A 20,071-nucleotide genomic window follows, 5' to 3' on the forward strand; every position below is an offset into this window, starting at 1 on the left:
GAATACCAGAATATATCCTGAAGAAACTGCAACGGATCCAAAATGCTGCAGCAAGACTACTCCTCAAACTATCCAGAAGAGACCACATCTCTCCAGCCCTAAAAACACTACACTGGCTCCCAGTAAAACTTCGCATCACCTTCAAAACAATGTGCATAACGCACAGGGCAATCAGCGGACAAGGGGCAGAATTCCTACAAAAGAAAATAACAGTCTACAAACCAACGAGACCCCTCTGATCAAGCAACGAAATCCGCCTGGAACTCAAACCATACCTTAAGAAAAAACTTGGAGGCACCTCCTTCTACCACTTAGCCGCAAAAACCTGGAACAACATCCCAAAAGAAATAAGAAACACTGAAGATCACCTAAAATTCAGGAAATCACTAAAAACCTGTCTTTTCAACACCAGAGACTAAATCTGAAATCGAAAAAAGAAAAAAGAAAGGACAAGGACAACCCCGAACCGACAGGGAAGCTCCCACGGCACCTGGACGGGTGACACCGGATAGACTAGAGCACAGGCGACACGCACAGAGACCGAGTCAACTACCCCAGACAATTCCACCAACACTTCCCCACCCCCCCCCCGCCCCTTAGTTACCGCCAGGTACCACAGTGTTGTGGAATTGTCGAGATATTGGCAATCACCTCACTACCTAAGATGTTGACATTGGCAGGTGCACTGGCCACAGGAGTATGAAGGGAGGATAAGGGGGGCTATGAGAGAGCATGTTAGAGGTGGGAACCATAGGAGTAAGGAACCTTGTATGCTAGTCGGACCCAATCAGGACAGAGCCGCATCAGGGGAGACTACGCAAGCCGAGCGCCTCAATTCAGGATAGAGACACAAACTAACCAACCCTACTAACAATTTCCCCTTCTGCATACACCCCTCAAACTCCAAACCAAACACAACCAAAACCTACAGCACAACAAACCGCACAAACTTCACTACATTGCAACAACAAAACAAAAAACACACATAGACTCGCACAACAGTACACGACGACTACCGGCTGCAAACACCCCAGGCCCAGCCAACGGACCCACCGGGCTGAGGCCGCCAACAGCACATCACTGCTCTCTTGCACTTTTCCTGCTTCCTCCCACTAACTCAACCTCCCCTTCTCTTTCAGAGCCACCAGAACGCCAGGGGTTAACATTAACATTACTTGGCAGGAGAATAAACTAAGTCTGCCCAAGCTGAGAGTCGGGGAAGCCTGCGTCTGTTCCCTCGAAAGTGAAAGAAAGGCCATGGAAAGGGAGGCATTCCCCCTGGTGGTGTTGAACTGTGAAACCCAGCACAAGAAAGGCCACAGGGAGGGGCTTGTTGCCCCTGGTATGGTGAAGTGTACATATTGATTTCTTCGGGCTTGGCTTGGTAGGATAGTGAACCAAGTTGGCCCAAGCCCTAGTGAAAGAAAGGCCAGGGAAAGGGAGTCCTTCCCCCTTGTATTGAACTGTGAAGCTGAACTACCAGCCAAAGGGAGTCATTCTCCTGGTAACCCAGAAGGCAGAGGAAGGGAGACATCCCCCCTAGTGGTGTACTGTGGACATTAAAGAAAAGCCAGGGGAAGGAAGTAATTCACCCCACATGGAGTGAAGAAACGGTGAACATTCTGAAACAGAGTGTTATAGGATTGGCTGTCCTTTATTTGGGAAAGACTGGGATCAGGGGAAAGGGAGTCATTCCCCATGGGAAAGAAGGGGAAAGGGAGTCATACCACCTGCTAAAGAACTTGCAAGTCAAACCACAACCAGTAATGGGATACCCAGTCCAGGAGAAGGGTGTCATTCTCCTGAACCAAGAGCATTTGTGCAACCTTTAGTTCAGTTATAAGTATAAGGGACAGAGATGGGGACTTTTTTTGACACAGGACGGTGGACTATTGACTTATACGGACATTCTAATGACACCCTTAGCATTTTAGTTGAGGCAGGGGAACCACTCTAGAGGGAAAGGTAGTTTTTCGCTTTATTTTTCTAATAAGACAACAGCAATGTCTGTCACCTGCCAGTCCGTATCCTCCTTCTGCCCCCTGCCATAGGATGTTGCTTCAGTATCCTAGAGTGCCGTATTGCCAAAGAGTTGTATTCAAGCCGAGTCAAACCACCAAGCGATCATATCTATACAAGCGGCTCGAAGTCTGTTTGAAAGGTTTTTAACCATTTCGAGCCTCAGCTCAAAATGGTTTGAATCTTTTGAGCATTGTTGAACACCATTGTTGAGATAGGTTTGAATCTCTTTTTCGAAGTGCTTTGCCCATCCAGAATATAAATACGTTTAACTACTGCTATGATTCTGAAAAAAGCTCAGTGTGTTAAGCACTTGTTGCAGAGATGTGGTTTCATATGCCTGATCTCAATAGCAAATTCAAGAGAATGCTAAGTCACCCTTTCCTCTATATGATGTTGATGAACTTACGTATTTACATTATGTGGTGTTAGCAACACCTCCTGTTGTACAAAACAATGGTCCTGCAACAAATAGTGCTAACTGTAAAAAAAAAATAGTATGCAGTTCTAGAGCTTGCTTTGTCAAAACAAGAATTGCAAACACTGGCAGCCATCGCAGTAAAGAACAAAGTGTTAGTTGGCAGAGGTGATTTGGTAGCCAAACATGACACACTGTAACCAAAGTGTTGATGCTCGAATCCTTGCTTTGCCAACGGACGACACATTGATCCTGGACAAATCTTTGTGTTTCGCTGTCTGGTACTGTGTTGTCTTCTGTTAAAAGTTTTGCCTGCTCAGATTTTGGTGGCATTGTTAGTCCATTGCCTACCCTCTCTTTGCACGTCTGCAGACGTAAGAGGGACAATCACATTTCGCAGGACTCTGTCTAGGTTATGTTCAGGTCTCCCCATTTGACACAACTAATGGTTTTCATTTTTGTACACTTTCACATGTTCTAGTGCAGATATAAATAATCCACAGGTCTATGTGAATGGTGTATGTAAAGCTTTAAAATACAGGGGTAAAACCCACATTATATGTTTTAGGCTCACATCAATTAATATTCTATTGTCTACTTCCCTTGATGATGGAGAAGATGAAAATAGAAACATTTACCTTTTGCATATTGTGTTTTTCTCCAATGTATTATTATTTTTTTTTAATGTAAAGTTTAATTATTGTGTGACTGGTGTACTTTGCGTATTAGATATAGAAAACGGTGTATTCCCATATAATCTGACCTTGCTGTGAAACAGGAACTGGGGAAGCAATGTTGTCAAGTGCATTCATTTCAGACTGTGCTCAAATCCTAGCGTTGTCTCTTAAGGAACGTCTGTGATCTTGGGCAATTTATTTAATCTTACGCTGAGCAACTTGTCAAAATGACCAGTCCCAAAATATTTCAATATTGTTTGCCATCAAGTGTGATGTAGTTCTCTTGGTGCGCACTACAGACAAGTCCTGGTTTGACTAGCTATAGTGTTGCTTTATAGCTCAGGGGCAATGTGCTTGCCTTGGGAACAGGACGCGGCCGTGCAATATGGGTTTGATCCCCAGTCAAGCACTTAGGAGTTCCCCAATAGAAATATATAACGGTAACCTTTGCGTGCCTATGCACGCAGGGCCCCAAACAACGTCACAGTGGGCCTGCTATTGAAGCCACTAGTCTTGGCTCAAATGTGTGCTCACAATTATTTGCCTGGGCTTTCTGTGTTGGATGACACGGCCTCATGCCCTTCATGGCAAGATCGTTGCTCTCTGATCATCTTCCTCTTCTCGAAATCCTGCCCTCAACATTTGTGTGTAGTGTGGCAGGGCGTTCTCTGTGCAGACCCGGATGCTTTGGAACCTGCTTCCTCCCAGTATTTGCCCTCTGGGCACTTGAAAGTGAATTGCAAGCGTCCCTGTTCACCTGGATCATTTCTGTTTACCTCTTTTGTTGCGGCAGCCACAGGTGGTGGTTAGCAGCACGGCAGGTGCTCTGATTCACGGGGCGCCGAAGGAAAATGGAAACCGTCCACCCTGATGGGACTTTAGTTAATGGGCACGTGGGGAAAGCGCCTCTTGGCCCAAGTCAGTAGCACCTTGGACAGAGGTCTGAGGTTGCCGATGAGGGATTATGGTCTGGCATAGACAGGGCGGTTCCTCAGGGGTTAAGGGATTCTAGTACCTCTCTGGTCCCGTGTAGGCATGTAGGGAAAAGGGTAGAACGGGTCCTTGCACGTGCGTCCAGGGTGCGCACGCGCTTTTATTAAGTCGACCTTCTGCGTGAAGCGGCCAGTTGAAACTTCCAGGTGGTTTGTAGTGGGGGGGGGCACGAGGTGTCTAATTCTTGCACGCGTGTACCCCCTCGCTTGCTCCATTGCACCCCGTGCATAGCCGGCTTCCGCGTACCCCCCCCCCCCCCCCTGCAGGTGCGCTCCTCAGTGAGCGCCGCTCCCAGGGGGGCCGGGCCGATTTATCTTCACTCTTTGTGGGGGCCGCTTCCCTTGCGAGTGCTAAACTGAAACAATAACTCTACTTCCTGAAGAATCACCCCCTCTCCTAGCCGGGGCGGATGCGCCCCAGATATTGCATGCAAATCCCCGCCATGGGGAATTTATGGGGGTTATTTCATTTAGCGTTGCCATAAGCGAGCGCGGCGGGCGTATTTACTGACTTTTGGCATAAGTCATATCCGTGTGTGATGCAACTGATTAATTCCACCTGAGGGTGCCAGCAGAGGAGGGTGGAACATTGTACATTTAATGAGCGATTTTCTTAATTTATGGCTGTCGTGTCTGCGTCACAGGTGCATTTTAGGCGCGCGGAGTGATGGATAAGTACAATAATGTGCGTCGCGTATGGCCCGCCACATAGACGATACGGATGAACGCAAGAATGGCGCGAGCAGCTGCAGGGGCGGCCGGCCTCTTTGTGTGAGTGTGTGTGTGTGTGTGTGCACGCGGGTTCCAGCACAACGGCGCTTGGAGGTATTCCTGAAGGCTATATTTGCTGGGATCACAAGTTCCGCTCGGTCGCCGTGTCTAAGGCGAAAAGCATGAGGAGGATTCTCCTATTACAATGCCAGGGCGGTGACCAGGGGCATTGCTAGGGGGGGTTTAAGGGGGCTATAGCCCCTGATCTTTTGGTTGTAGCCCCGGATAGAATCTCAGGAGCTACAGCCAAAAGACTAGCTAGCCCCCAGTCCCAACAGTTCCGACATCAGCTTAGCCCCGGGTCTTTTCCAGACCTAGCAACTCCCCTGGCGGTGAATATGTCCGCGTGATATCCTGCAACTCCCCTGGCGGTGAATATGTCCGCGTGATATCCTGCAGGCGGTTGGCTGATTATTGCGTATCACCAACGCCCACGCTCCCCAGCAATGAGGGCCTGGCCTTGGATCTGGCTCACGCTTGGGAGGCGGCCTGTCCACTGAGTCTGCCACTTGCATCTCCTGAGTTGTAGGTACTTGTGGTGCACTCAGAGGAGAGATCGGCCGATACCGAAGTCATGACGTTTCCGGTTAGACTCTTGTGCCTGAGAAGCCGATGAGGTTGGGTGCAGGCTCGTCACATGTTGAACCCGCCTACGGCTTGACCCACACTGCGCCATCCTAATCCGCATTTCTTCAGCTCCCATCTCTCTCAGTTCCCCCCAGATCTGTTTCTGGTGATGTTGGCTCCCACCAGCTGTCTCCAGTACCCTTCGCTCCCCAACAGACACCACCAGCAAACCCAACCTGTCCATTGGTGGCTTCTTGGCGCATGCTCCATTGCAACGGTCGATCGGGTTTAGTCAAACCGTGTCACCCTGGGATACCTCCGTACCAGTGCACAGCATCTGGTTTGTTTATAACCGCTGTCGTTAATTCGTTCTGGTTTTAGGAGGTCTGAACCAGCCTCCCAAATTTGAGGCTGTCAATTGATATTCGATCAATAACTAATTGTGCAATAGAGCCATATGCAAAAAGCAACTCTCGTGTAAAGGTGTTGCATCTTTATGTTCCCATCACTTTCTATCACTGCCTGGCCCTAGGCTTCCTAAGCCAAAACTCTGACAGGACCAAGGCCCCATCAGTTGACTCCAACCCCCTACAGTCGTTGTTCCCCTTTCAGAAATAGGCCATCCTCCATGGAGGCTCGATTTTTTTCTGTTATTTTTATGTCCTCAGTGATAGTGACACTTATGCCGACAGCAGCTTCATCTATTTACCAAAATGCTTAGCGTGTGTTATGAAACACCTGTGCCCATGGTCTGGGGTGGCCACAGCATTTCTGCTTGTTTTTTTTAGTAGTGTTTGCTCAGACTAATGAAAGTGTGATCCTCTTTTGCCGGGGTGTGCAACCTTTGGATCTCCGGATGTTTTGACTAAAGCTCCCATGATCCCTTGCAATTGATTATGCTGGCTAGGATTGATGGGAGTTTTAGTCCAAAACATGGAAAGCCAAAGGTCCCAGACCCTCCGCGGTGCTGTATTTCATTCCTTGCAGCAAAAGGATATTTGTGTTCACGCTGTCCTCTGCGAATGATGCTGCTTTTCTTCGTGCCTGTGTTTCGGGATACACCATTGTCTGCGTGTGATGGGACATGTATGTGTCCATGCTTGCAAAGGAGGGGGGTTTCCTTTGCTCCTTCTGAAACACTATTTGATAAGTACATGCCTTTTCTTTGCCTTATGCCACATCCCTGTAACCCAGTCCCGATTTTCTTGCGGCTCTGTAGTCTGTCAAATAGAAGCCATCCCCTCTACAAATTTCCAAACATAATCTGCAGAGAGATACGATATATGATACAGCATTTATGACGCGCCTGTACGCAAGTGTTTCTATGCGCCATAGACCTTTGGATATGTAGCTCTGCAGGTCATGGACTTGGAGCGGATAAAATGTGCCCGGGCTCTAGTGATCCATCGAGATTCCTTAGGCTTTTGTCTTTCGAAAGGGTTAAAAAAGATTGAGGTTGACTCCAGCAGGAAGTTCCCCAAGGAAGTGACCGGTTTCCTCTGGAGTGTATGCCTAGGAGTCGATGATGGTCGACCGCAGCGTCAGAGCATCAGGCATAACTTCACCTCCTCCTGGAGCCCCCAGATGTGGCATGTGTTTCTGTGGATTGGTAGCATTTGCCATTTCCAGTGATCTCACCAGCCTCAGATGGTGAGTGGAGGTAATCGGCCATGCTGATGCAGAGGTAGGCATCCAGGCATCCCCCCATATGGAGTCCAGGCACTGAGTGCCGGGCGCCTCAACCATGCCATCTTGTGTTAACTTGGGTTGACCCGAGAATTGCAAACAACATTTCTTTGTTTTATTTGTTTATTATTCTTGAAGAGTCAATGCCAACAAAAGACACAGCGAGAGGTCTGGGGATATTATAGGAAAGCAACATAAAAGCAGAACAACATTTAAAGAAACATGAATGAAACCAAAATATAAAAAGCAGCCATGAAAAAAGGCACATGAACGAGATCATCCATTGGTTCACCAGCCAGAAAATTCAGACAATCATATCAATTGGCGCAGGCGGCACCAACTGCAAGGCTTCCTCTGGGGACTGCCATTCAAACCATTTCACAGGACAGCAATCACTGCACCCCTTTTTGCAAGCTTAAAAATAGGAACAGGGGTTAAGGCAAATGTCCCCCCTGCTCTCCATTTACTGGGCAGTGTTAGCGGCAGTAATTATTGTGAAGATTGACAGTGTTTAAATTGTTGTTAGTGCTTAAGTAACATTGAATATTTGGTGGATTATGTCCTGGCTATGGGTAGACTTCAGCTTGGTAGATGTGTCATCAATCTTTACATTGTATTTGGCTAAACTAACAAAAAGTCATACCTTGAATGTGAAGAATTTGTCATCACAATAGCCAGTACATTTGCTAAACCTGACCTGGTCCTATATTGCATTATCTGTGGTCTTCTCTGAATTCTTTCATTCCTCTTGCTGGCGCAAGCGAATTGGGCAACACTGTCCTCTTTGTACTGGATTTTCAAAAATGTGTGTTATCTTGAATTGTGTGGACATTGCATCTTTTATTTAAAACTGTATCTGGGTGTTCCAATCTTTGTTACGGATCTCACACTCTTGAAAGGGATTTTCACTTGGCCGTGGCTACCGTTGGAGGCAAGTTGTTTTTTGACTTGAAGACTGCTATTGTCTTCAGCTGAGCTGTTATAACTTTCCCATGAGTAGTATGCTGTGCTGAAGTTTTAAGCTTTCTTGACTCTGGTATTTTTGGTGAAGTGGAAAACTGTGTGCTTTAGTCTTCCTTTGTAAATTTGGACAGGTACTGGAGCAGCCATTCTGGACATAAGTTCCTGAATGGCTGCTATTCAGCCTCCTCAAATACTGGTCTATACATTGACAAAATACTGCTCTCTTTTCCATTGCACATTCAGTGGTTGAACCGATTTCTAGAAACCTGAGCTTATGGCCCTTAACAGGTAGCGATCGTGCAGTAGATGGGATGCAGAGTAACTCTTGCACCAAATAATTAAAACAACTCAGGAAGACGGCAAAGTGTGTTTACTGTTTTCTTATCAATTGTCTAAAATGGCAAGTTTACAACGGACATCAAAGGAGGTCGCACATCATTATCTCTTGAAGCATGTAATAAAAAACAACACTTTCATAGTAAAAACTTGTCATATGTGATGTCATACTATGTGGCAAATGAGCGAAAACCTACGGGGTGTTGTGGTTGGATTAAAGGGAACATCGAAGTATACTTTCTATATGAGAATGGGTACGTGATTCGGTCTCTATGGTCAGGTTGGACAACTCAGGTCCACCCCTAGTGCAAGTCATCTTCAACAGTTATTTGACACATGGTTCGTCATTGGCTATTAAACTATAAGGCTTTTCGTTATATGGCCTTCTGCAATCGGTTGGCACGCTCGTGCCCTTCTGAAACATTCGGCTCACTAGCAGCACGCAGGCTTATACACCATGTGTCAGGAGGTGGACGTGACCATATCTCCCCACCCATTTAGCCCCACATCTCATCACCCAGGTCTTCTGCCATGCGGATTGTCTTTGAACTTAGCCATGCAAAGTATCCTTGCTCATGAGAATATATGGGAGTGTGAGCACACGCTATCTTGGTTCTAGACTGCATTCCCAACTTCTACTTCCAACCTTGGCTTACATGACAGGAGACCATAATTTGGCCTTTTTACTAGCATTTAATTGTCTTAAAGGAGTAAACTTGGCACTCATGGTGTTCTTTCTTTGCACCTTAACAAGGGATGATTCAGCGTCTCACACTCGGTGTTCTTCATGGATAGATAACCAGTTCTTGGCTGCTTCAGCCTTGACACGAGGCCAGGCAGCTGTTCCAGGCCTTTCCACGCTCTCAGCTACTTGTCTGCTGCAACACAGCTTCAGCCTTCTTCGTGTGCTTGAGCTTACTAAAATTGTGACACCGATGTCCAGTTGCTATACAATGGCGGCACCGCCTGCAGTCTATTCACTACGTATGGCTAGCTTCTAAGATTACTTGGTCTACTTGCATTGCTGTATCTGTACAGTTATAAAATGTTTCACATTTTCTGCAGTTCTCTTCAAACGTGCAATCCTTGTCTCGCATATGAATTTTTACTCAATTCTTTACTTCGTCATCAGTTTCCACGTCTATACATTCTCTTCTTCAGCCAGTCTTCTCTGCACGTCACACTTGTTTTTTGTGACGTCACCAATTCTCTTTCTCTCCTTTTCATATTCCTTCGGGATCTCCTCCAAGAGATTGTCATCTCTATTGGGATACATCAGATAGGGTTTTCTTAGTGGATACCTTTTCTCGAAGACTCCCTGCGGAATAGTCCCAATCACTGGTGTCGTGCATGGCGCAATTTCTGGCTTCCAGCATAGAGGTGAGAGGTGGGGCAGGACTTCCTGCAGAGGAATTTGTCTGCTCCTCTAAACACCACAATTCTAGAGGCTAAATCAGCAAGTCAGGAAGTCTGGCAACATCCTCCTGAAACTCAGTCCACCTGATGCGGGCATAAAGGGACGAGGGACCACAATACTCTTGTACACAAAAGACCCCACTGCCTCTTGCTTTCTCTGGGAATAAAATTGAAGGCCAGCACCAAGGTTGTGGATGTCCACGTCCATAGTCTAGTGCCCACCGTACACAACCTGAAATAAGAAATCCATACCCAACGCGTTGAAAGACTCCTCAGTTGTGGACCTCCAGACCTCTTATTGAATCTCAAGTCGTTGGAGATCCCATGGGTGGGAGCACCCTCTCAGTCTCCCCTGCCTAAGATGTGGAAGGACGCGGCCCCTATACCCCCCATATTCTTTGACTGATCCTCCATTCGACCGGACGTCTCTAGACCATTCTCTAGAACTGTCTCTTCTGAAATCACCCCCCCCCCCCACCAGACAATCTGCATCACTAAACATTGCCAATGTTTGTCCTTTGAAAAGCAATGTTTGCTATCATTCACTTGGGCTACAATATACCAACATGTAACTAAATAAATAAATACAATATTTTCATTCTTTTAAAAAAAAGATCAATTGCAGCAAATCTGTATATTCCACAGCGGCAAACCTTGCTCGGGAGCAATGATGCGCTGCACCGGGCTTGGAGCAGAACATTGGTTGCATGAATTTAACTTGTCATCAAGTAAACATTAGTACTTATCAAAAAAAGAAATAAAGCAACGAGTGTCCTCTCGGTTAGCTACACTGAAATAATATGTAGATAACACATTCATGAGCGCAAATGGAAACTGTACGTCTACGCTTGTGATCTAAGCAGTTTGCTATTGCAGAACCTCATGAGGAACATGTTTTCTGATCCTTAATATGCAACGAGCAAAATGGACAAGGAGAGGGGGGATTTTTATGATACCACCCTAACCCCTTCTTTGTTTGGAAATAAATGGAGTAACACACGTTGACGTAGCTCCCAGTCTCAAAGAGGCTGAGCTTGCCAGAGCGGAATGCAAGTTTGATCACTTCAATCACTTAAGAGCCCGCCATCTTGCGACTATTGTGTATTTTTTTTAATGTTATTTGGATGAGCAGGCCCTCTCTGCTCGCCATCAGTGATGATGGAAAACACTGCTAAGTATGTTTCAATTTCCCCCTCTAACTTAAAGCCATAACCCTAATACTTTTACCCAAAACAAATGTCTGTCTGGAATACCGGGCCATGTACCAATGCGAAATCCCGCCTTTTTCAGTCAGGATCTATTTATGATATTATGATGCGCGAGTGATGTGAGCGCTTTTGACGTGCTCCTCATAAAGAATACATAACGAGTTCTTGATTGAATAAAATTCATTTTAAGCAGAAATTAATTTGTGCAGGATATTCTGGAGGTTCAATTTTAATCCCATTTGAGGCTGGATTGTTACGGGGAAGAATTGGCCCGCGACCCGTGGTTCTCCCCGGTCCCACCCCGGTCGCACCCGCCTTCCTCTCTGGTTCACTGTGGCATCTTACGAGGTGAATATCTTTAAACACGCCATTATTTTTTTGATTAGCCGAGACGCTAATGGAGGCCTGCATGACAGCTCTGCTTTACAGGCTGAATACTTTAATTAGACTGCTTACTGACCAGTTGTTGGGCTATCGATTGTGTCATTTATCAAAGAGTTGGAAAAGCAGATCATTTTTCTGCATGTTGGTTTGTGCATTCAGAGCACATTGGCGTGCACTGTGGTCACTGCTTTGCTGCCCTGCAGACCCCAGCTTTCCTTTTCTCGCCGCATATGAGTAGGGTGGCCCTGGAAAACGCGGGTTTGGGAGCTGTAGGCGCACCCTGCCTCTGTGCTATAGTAAACCCTTGACTTGATGCGCTGGTGCTGTAGGAAAACAGTACTGTGCAGCTATTGGAAAGCACCTCCTTGGATAGGTTTCATGTAATAATGTCCCCACAAAATGTCCGCTGACAAAGTCGCTGTTTTTTGCGGAGACATTATTACATTGAACATGTGGGGTACACTCCCGAAACCCACTTTTTTAAAAATTATTAAATGGGAGCAGGGGACATCCCCGGAACCCATGTCACCAATGGCCTTTTACGGGGACATTATGGCTGGGGACATTACCTGATAGACTCGGATATATAGGAAAATGCAACCTTCGCGCTGTGTTAGTGTTGCATGCAAACAGTCCCTTGGTGCTGTTATGAAAGCACTGCCTCTGTCCTTTTGGAAAGCAACACACTGGTGCTGTTATCAAAGCACTGTCTTTGTGCTATTGTCAAGCACTGCCTAGGTCCTGTTGGAAAGCACTGCCGTGGTGCCATTTTGAAAACGGTGCTTTGGCGCTATTGGAAAGCACTGTCTTTGTGCTTTGCTACTCCAGGGAAACAGTACCATTGTTCTATTGGAAAACCTTGTTGGCTCTTGGTTCTATCGGAAAGCACTGTTTTGGTGCTGCATGCAAACCATTCCTTGGTGTTGTTACGGACGCAATGTCTTGGAGCTATACAAAACACTGCCTTTGTGCTATTGGATAAGGTTGTCTTCAGCCACTAATCAAGCACTTTTTGTGCTGTATGAAAAAACATGTTTGTTGTCATGGGAAAACATTGGCTTTGTGTTGCAGCTAAGTAGTACCTTTGTGTAGAAGGAAAACACTATATTGGTGCTGTATGGGAATTCTGCCTGGGTGCCATCGAAAGCACTGTATTTGGGCTGATGTTTAGAACTGCCTTTGTGGTGAGGGAAGCACTGTCTTGGTGCTGTGGACAAACACTAGCTTGGTCCTACCCTTACCCACCTAGGCTCTGGTGGAAGGGGGTCCATAATCCAGCAGGTGGTGGTGGCCTGGGAGGCCTACACCTTATTGGAAGCTCTGCCGGTTGATCCCAATATGGAATTCTGGCAGATGTGTGTAACCTTTCGGCTCATCAGATGTTTTGGACCATACCTTCCATTAGCCCTAGATGGCATGGCACATGGTGAGGGAATCATGGGAGTTGCAGTCCTACACATCTGGAGAGCAGCAGTTTGCAGACCACAGAACTAGAGCATGGGCTGTGTGTAGTAGCACTGTTAGAGTCACAATGGGACCAAAGAAATGGGAACACGCCTCCAATGCCAGGAGATGGTCTCGTTGGCTGCCTATAGCGGCTAGGATTGAGTTTCACCTACTCGCCATCACCCATAAATGTTTGTCAGGGCAGTATCCAGCATATGGGGCGGATAGACTCGACAAGAAAAAAGAAATCAGGATCCTCAGATCTAACGATCGTAGTCGTTTAGAAGTGCCATGAGCTAGTCTGACCTTGGTCAAAAGAAGTGCATTCTGGGTGGCAGCACCCAGGAGCTGGAAGGCAATGCCCCTTGATCTCAGACATTGGAGAGTTTTAAGAAAAAAAGTGAAAACCTGTTTGTATAGATAAGTTAGCTATTAGCCTTCTTGTTTTTAATGTCTATAACCATCTCTGTTGGGGATCTAGTCCTGGACACCCGTATGCCTCCGGGCCTTTTTTGGTAGTGCTTATACAAATACATTTAAAGTAAAAGTGCAAATGCCTCGAAAGTCCTGGGACCTGCACTGCTCCACGGCTGATGCGCATACATTTGCCCCCTTGGCAAGGTTTCTTTACCAGACCGTGATGCGGTCCTGGGGTCTCCTCCATTGCACGTGGAAGTGCTGTACCACAGTCGTCCTGCCCGTGCCATCATGGAAAGACCTTGTTGGTCACCCCACTCTCCTACTCATACTCACAGTACTTCTGGTCAATCCACCCCGAAGTTAACCAATGAGAAATGTCCCTAAACCGTAGTCATTAAAACCTTGCCTACCAACTCTACCTGTGCTAACAGTGCTGATGAACGGAACCTCTTTATCAATGCTTGCCCCATGCGCTCAGGACTAAGGAAAAGGGGAGACGGATCACCCTCATACACAGTGAACGTTTTTTCCTTTGTCGTCCTTTTCCCCGTCATACCTGCCACTTTGACCACACCACTTTGACCACACACGCCACTTCGATACCTGATCATGCAAGACCACTGTTTGCACGTTGTCTCTCATCCTTCAGACCGCTGGCATCCATCACTGCTCTCCTAGCAATGGAGTCGCAGCCTGGCCACTAAGAAGCTGACGCTTAGTACGGGTACCGCCTTGTTCAAGTAAGGGGTGGGGTGGGTAGATCTCTTAGGAGCACCACCCCACACGCCGGAGACTGGGCGACATATTGCAGACCATTACAAATACGTAAATACTATGACTATGACCTGTGGTGTATCTGGGACCGCGGGCCGGTCTGTAGCATGTCTCATTTTAGCGATTTTGCTTATACAGTAGGTTTGCATGATATCAAATTTGAAATGCAACAAATATGCGCTAACATAGGCAGCACCAGGGGTGTTGATAGGTCTGGAATAGACCCGGAGCTACTCTGTCAGAACCGTCTGGACTGGGGGCTAGATAGCCTCTTGGTTGTAGCTCCTGAGATTCTATCCGGGGAAACAACCAAAAGACATGGGGCTATAGCCCCCTTAAATCCCCCCCCCTTAGCAAAGCCTCTGGGCTGCACTCTTTTACTGGCAGCTGTTGGCGAGCTTTTTAGGAGTGCTCAGGAAATAACCAACCCTTGCAAAGCCTCTGTGCTGAGGACCACTTGGTGTGATGCTCAGTTGGCATTGACACCCTGATATGCTAGCCACCAGTGGAGCCGGGTACCTGCGCCCTCCAAGCTCTGGGCACCCCCGGAGAACCAATCTCTAACAATGTTAATACCCTTTCAATGGCACTGCCCCTAAAATCTGGGGGCAGGAAGTTGCCTCCCCTTCTGGCCGATCAGGTAAATGGGCTGGTTTAGTGTTTTTCTCTGCACATACTTGGCATTTTTATAGTCACTGCCCAACAGAGAGAATGCATTAATGGACAAGCTACAGAAGTCACAAAATGGATGGCCTAACCGATTTGAGCGGTCACCGGTTTTAATCCCTTGCATGATGCCTCGTTGTGATACGCGTGAAGCTAGAACATTTTCAACTTTTGTTAATCTCCTTTGCCTTCGTGGTGTAAAGATTCAGGAGTTTGAACTATCATCGTTGTCCCTGAAGCCTCGAGGGGGTCTTGCCCAACCAGGGTAGCCAGACTACCAGGGCTTCATAGCCAGAGCTGGAGGAGGTACTGCATGGGGGCTGCAGCAGTCTGCCTCTCTGGTGGGCCTGTGCACACATGGCAGTGCCACCGTTTCTCTCCCTGAACAGCCTGTTACCCCACTACTATCGGGACGGTACATGCATTGCCTACACGTGGTTGGAGCAGTGGTGAAGCCTAAAGCTCGGCCTACAGACCTATACTCTTTGGAGATGAGAGCAGCAGGTGTTCAGCCTGTGGGGCCCGATGACGCTGTACTCAGACTTCCCCCGGAGAATGGTAGGCCCCGGCAAGGCCGAATCGGGGTAGATGACAAGTAGGCGCCCATGGCTGAATCCATACCAGGCCACTGTCTCCTTCCAGTAACACGGAAGAACATCAGTAAAGAGCTGTCAGAAGTATTAGAAAGCAATTGAAGGCAATTGTAATCCTGTTTTAACTTTCAAGAGGGCGAATGGTATAAGGAGCCCGTAAAGGATACACCAATATATATAAGATTTTAGACACTTTGTTGCCAGGGTATTGTAGTCAGGCTGGAGCTGCGGAAAAAAATACTCTAGGATTCCATGAGGGGGACGCCGGTGTCATAGGATCAGGCTTGTACCAAGTGTGAAAACACAGGACCAACATAACAGAGCTATTTGGAGAGGTATAACAATCACATGATAAACCAACCTGACAATACATTTGAGCAAACATAACATGATACTTGTTTTTTTTTCCCTGCATCCTGAATTGAAGCCATATTACCAAAAGCAGATTAATGTAAACCTGAAAAAAATATCTGAATCTAGAAAGAAACACATTGCAAGAAAAAGCAGGGGTCTTTAGCCATGGTGTCGCACAACATTCCTCTGTATGCACCCCTCTCATTTTCAATCACCCACAATTTGCACATATTAAGACACAATGGACACACCAGGTCAGTCACTGCTCCTGTGTGCCTGTAGCCATCTAACCGTTATTGCAATTGTATAGTGCTTACCTCCAAAACTATTTAAAAAAAGGCAAGCCAAGCCGAGCACTTTTGAGCTCGGAATGCCTCTGGCCGCAGAGAACAGCTGATCCCTGCGGGGGCAGTGTATTGAAGTGCCTCAGCAAGGGCACGGGCTGTTTGTTTTTTCGGATTCGGGATCCGTGAAGACATTTTTTGCTGGATCGTTATTCTGGGAAAGCGCCCCCCTGCTCCATTGTTGGTCGCAGTCCAATACATCTGGTGTTGCCGACTCCTGGTCAAGTGGATATGTGTATTTTTTTTTATTTTTTTTTTGTTGAACCCAAGAGACCCGATTTCCAATCCCTGTATCCCCTCTGCCTACTTTGTTGATCCCCAGCACGTCCATGTATCGCCTCAGCTCTCGTAAGTGTCCCAATGCTGGATGTGCTTAGACATAGTCAAACTTCGGGGTTAAGCTCTAAACAAGATGGGGCTATTTGCATTTCTGGCATACATTGATTTTAAAGCATTGAAGATTTTTATCGCTGAATAGAACGCTGAGCGCGTGATGCTGTTTTTTTTTTTTCACTTGTAAGATACTTGTCCTTTTCTTCCCAGGAGCGCCTGGAGTTTGGAGCCTGTACCAAGCCAGCATTTGATGGAAATGTCTCCCTTTCACCTGTCCTCAAAGAGAACGATATATACAAACAAATTCATCAAGAGAGACAGAACGGTGAGTTACGCGCCCCCCACCTCCCGACCCCCTGACTGAAAGCCTGCTGCAGTCAGTGCTTTTGTTTCTTTTTTAAACCACTTTCGCTTGGAAAACATTTAATTAGAATGAAAGCAGACCGTGTTAGCGGCAGTAAAAAAAAAATTAAAAAAAATCTAGCACTGTTGAGAGCGCCGAGTCGCTGACACAGAAGTTGTGAATTATATTCTTGGCAGTGACTCACGAAGCCACAGGTTCTGCTGTTAGTGTTGGAGTGAAGCAAGGTACGATCTTAAACACTGCTTTAATGTACCGGAAGAAGAAAACAAACAGGGAAACCTGCTGAACAGAGGGAAAAGGAGAATTCTGCTGCACTGCCAACAGCCCAAGAATGAGTGCTCTGACTAAGGGCCCGAGTCTGAAGTTGGCGCAGTGAGCGTACTAAAGCACACGAATCACTGCACCACATCTGGACGCCCAGGCTCCACCAGTATTCTCAAGTGCCCCCGGGTGTCCTCGTAGTGCACGACAGTGCACCGCCTGCATTGCGCCTGTTTTGGGGTACAACGGGTGCAATGGAAACATTTCGGCAGCACTTTCCTTAAATAACGACATTATCGTTATTTTACATAAGTGCTGCCGAGAACACGGATATACATGAGCACTTTTAATGACAAACTGTCCCATGCTGCAGGACTCTGGTAGAAGGAGGGTTCTATTACCTGCTTCCACCAGAGTACTGCAGCATGGAATGGGACTTCTCTGTGTTGTATTCCCGCAGTACAATTTTTTTAACGTTCCAGGTACTGCTAGTATGCAGGTGAGGGACAGGGTTCAATGCAACCAATGTCCCACCCCCCCCCCAAACACTAATGTTTAGCCACCCACCTGCACTGCGACCAGCTTCCCGTTGCACTCCTCCACACTACCGGCTCCAAACTGCTACTGTATATGTGCTCCACTTTAACAAACATTTAAAAGTGGAGGAGTGCCACAAGAACACCCGTTTTAAATGCAGGTAACCAATGTGGCAGTTGCTAGGTTGGTTTCCCACCCATCCTAGCAACCGTCACATATATTCCGAAAGTGCTGCATTCATACCGACTTTGGAAGAATGTGCCACCTTCAGAATAGGTCTTAAGTACCGAAAAGGTCATTAATGCTTTTTACGACCTTTTCAGTACTGAACACCCACGTGAGAATCGGGCCCTAAGTTAGTAATTTTAATTGCTTGGCCTACCACACGCACAGGAACAGTGTGCCCAGGCAGTGCCACAGGTGGTAATATTAAAAACACTAATAGCAATTCCACCTCAGGATCATCTGCTTGACTTTGGGCCATCACCAGACTTGTATAGGACATTTTTCAGCATGTCATCTATTTTGATAATTAAAGATTACAATGTTTTTTTTTGGGTTCTTTTCAATGGAAGTGCTGCTCTCCACCATTCACAGATTCTAGCAGGACCTTAAGCTTATCAATTTAATCAATGGAAGCAAAGAATTGTCAAGATAAGTGCATTAAATCAAGATTGTCTACAGTACTGTGTACCTACTACTATGTGCCGACCTCCTCTGTTCTCAAAGGGTGCTCCGGGAGAGCCTCGGTGGTGGTGTCCCTCAAGTAAAGTCGATCCAGTCGTGGGGAATGGTTGCACCCCGTGCTACTTCCAGATCTCAATGCACCCTCCATCTACTCCCCGGCCACACGCAAACAAACTGAAATGGCATAGACTGGTCCCCATGAGAGGCCCTTCACCCCTATGGAGAAAAAAAACCTTGCCTTCTCCACTAATGTGATTTTGGATGCAGTCGGTCCAAGAGATTGTTGGAAGTGGCTGCAGAGTGGTGCAGGGTGCAAGAAGGGGGGAGGAGTGCAGATCTTCACAGGCTGTAGAATCCATTAGAGAGTTGCTGTTCTCTGAATTTGGAGCAATGTAAATAAGTGATGATATGCAAGACTTGTGTTCTAAGTTGGCCCACACCGCCTTAGCGGGTTTAGAGTAGGCATGCACAGACCTAGGGACATACATAGTTGCAGTTCGTTTTCAGTCTTGGGCAGCTTCTTGAGAGGCAGGTCTCTATTGCTGGGGGAGAAAGGGGTGAGGTAGTGAGTGACTGACTGGGGGCTCAGAGTTACATTTAGGGTAAGTGCAAAAATGTCTCCTGACAAAATAGTCACTGTTTTTTACGGAGACATTATTACATTGGACATTTTTACAAGGGGAGCAGGTGACATCCCCGCAACCCATCCCCATACATAATTTCACCATATACAATGTTGCCAATGGCTTTTCCCAGCGACATTATGTATGGGGACATTATTACTGATACCTTCAATTTCACATAAAAGCACAGGCGAGTACACCCCCACCGTCAGGATGGACAAATTCTTCACAGTCCCCTGCGAGTTGGACTACAGCTCATTGTCAATCGATACTGAGGGTGCGAGCTGACTTCAGGTTGACACAGTATATATATATGAAAGGTTGTTGGGGATTCCTGTTTCCTTTGTTAACCTCTGCAGCCAAGCCCCATGTGGGCCTGTTTGAATTACCCTATGAATGGTATGCGAATTGCTGGCACCAGCTGCAAGGCCGAACAAAAGGACAGGACGGATCCATGGAGCCTTTATCAGTTGATAAGGCTGGCCATGGGAGGAGGAAGGTTTGGTCCGCCCCCTTCTGGCGATGCATTGTGCACTCCTCCTGTCATACTCCAACTAAATATGACACGGGGGACTATGCCTGTAGGCTGTGTCCATCCATAATACACAGGTCTAAGCATAAACCATGTGGGAGCACATGAAAATGTGAGTGGATTAGCCCCATCCATTTTTCCAGAGGTTGATCTACCATCATTCAATTTCATTTAAAATTTCAAAAAAGCCCAGGTGAGCGCACACCCACCGTGTGGATGGTTGAATTCCTCACATAGATACCAGGCATTCTGTGATTTTAAGTGTCTGTAAGCATCACTCATACCAGGAAAACCTTTCCACACTTGGGAGGAGTAGGAATAACAGCAAACTATTTAGAGCAGCTTGTGTAAGACTCACACTTGATTTTTGTGGTAGATTATAGCTTCGATTCAGTGGGATGGGAGATACAGCAGCCAGTGCCAACTCTTGAAGTGGGGGAACAAGACATGTGCCATCCTGTGACCTTTGGGTAAGAAGGAGCAGAGAGTACTAAAGGCAGATTTTGAAAAGTTAGGACTCGCGTTCGTTTTGAGGGGATTAAAGTATCCGAGACTCTGGGGGACGGGAGTTACCATTTGGCGAGGGGACACCACATTTGGGAAACATTTCTGGTGCACCCAAAGAGGTTTGAGCCAGGGGGAGACTTGCTGCTTTTGGCCTTTTCACATCTGTAGCAGCACTTTTTGTGTGCAAAGGACA

At 46.8% G+C, this 20,071-nt stretch overlaps 1 protein-coding gene across 3 annotated transcripts in view; it reads left to right on the top strand.

Moving 5' to 3' along the window:
* PARD3B (par-3 family cell polarity regulator beta) overlaps positions 1-20,071 on the top strand; it is a 2,582,324-nt gene that overhangs the window by 1,279,299 nt on the left and 1,282,954 nt on the right. For all 3 annotated transcript variants that reach the window (XM_069615556.1, XM_069615558.1, XM_069615557.1), the window contains exon 13: positions 16,578-16,692. In XM_069615556.1, the coding sequence (XP_069471657.1) occupies positions 16,578-16,692 (115 nt within the window). The remainder of the gene's footprint in view (positions 1-16,577; positions 16,693-20,071) is intronic.

The sequence above is a fragment of the Ambystoma mexicanum genome, chromosome 9 (genome assembly GCF_040938575.1).
Source record: "Ambystoma mexicanum isolate Mex_15411 chromosome 9, UKY_AmexF1_1, whole genome shotgun sequence".
In the NCBI taxonomy this organism is placed as follows: Eukaryota; Metazoa; Chordata; class Amphibia; order Caudata; family Ambystomatidae; genus Ambystoma; species Ambystoma mexicanum.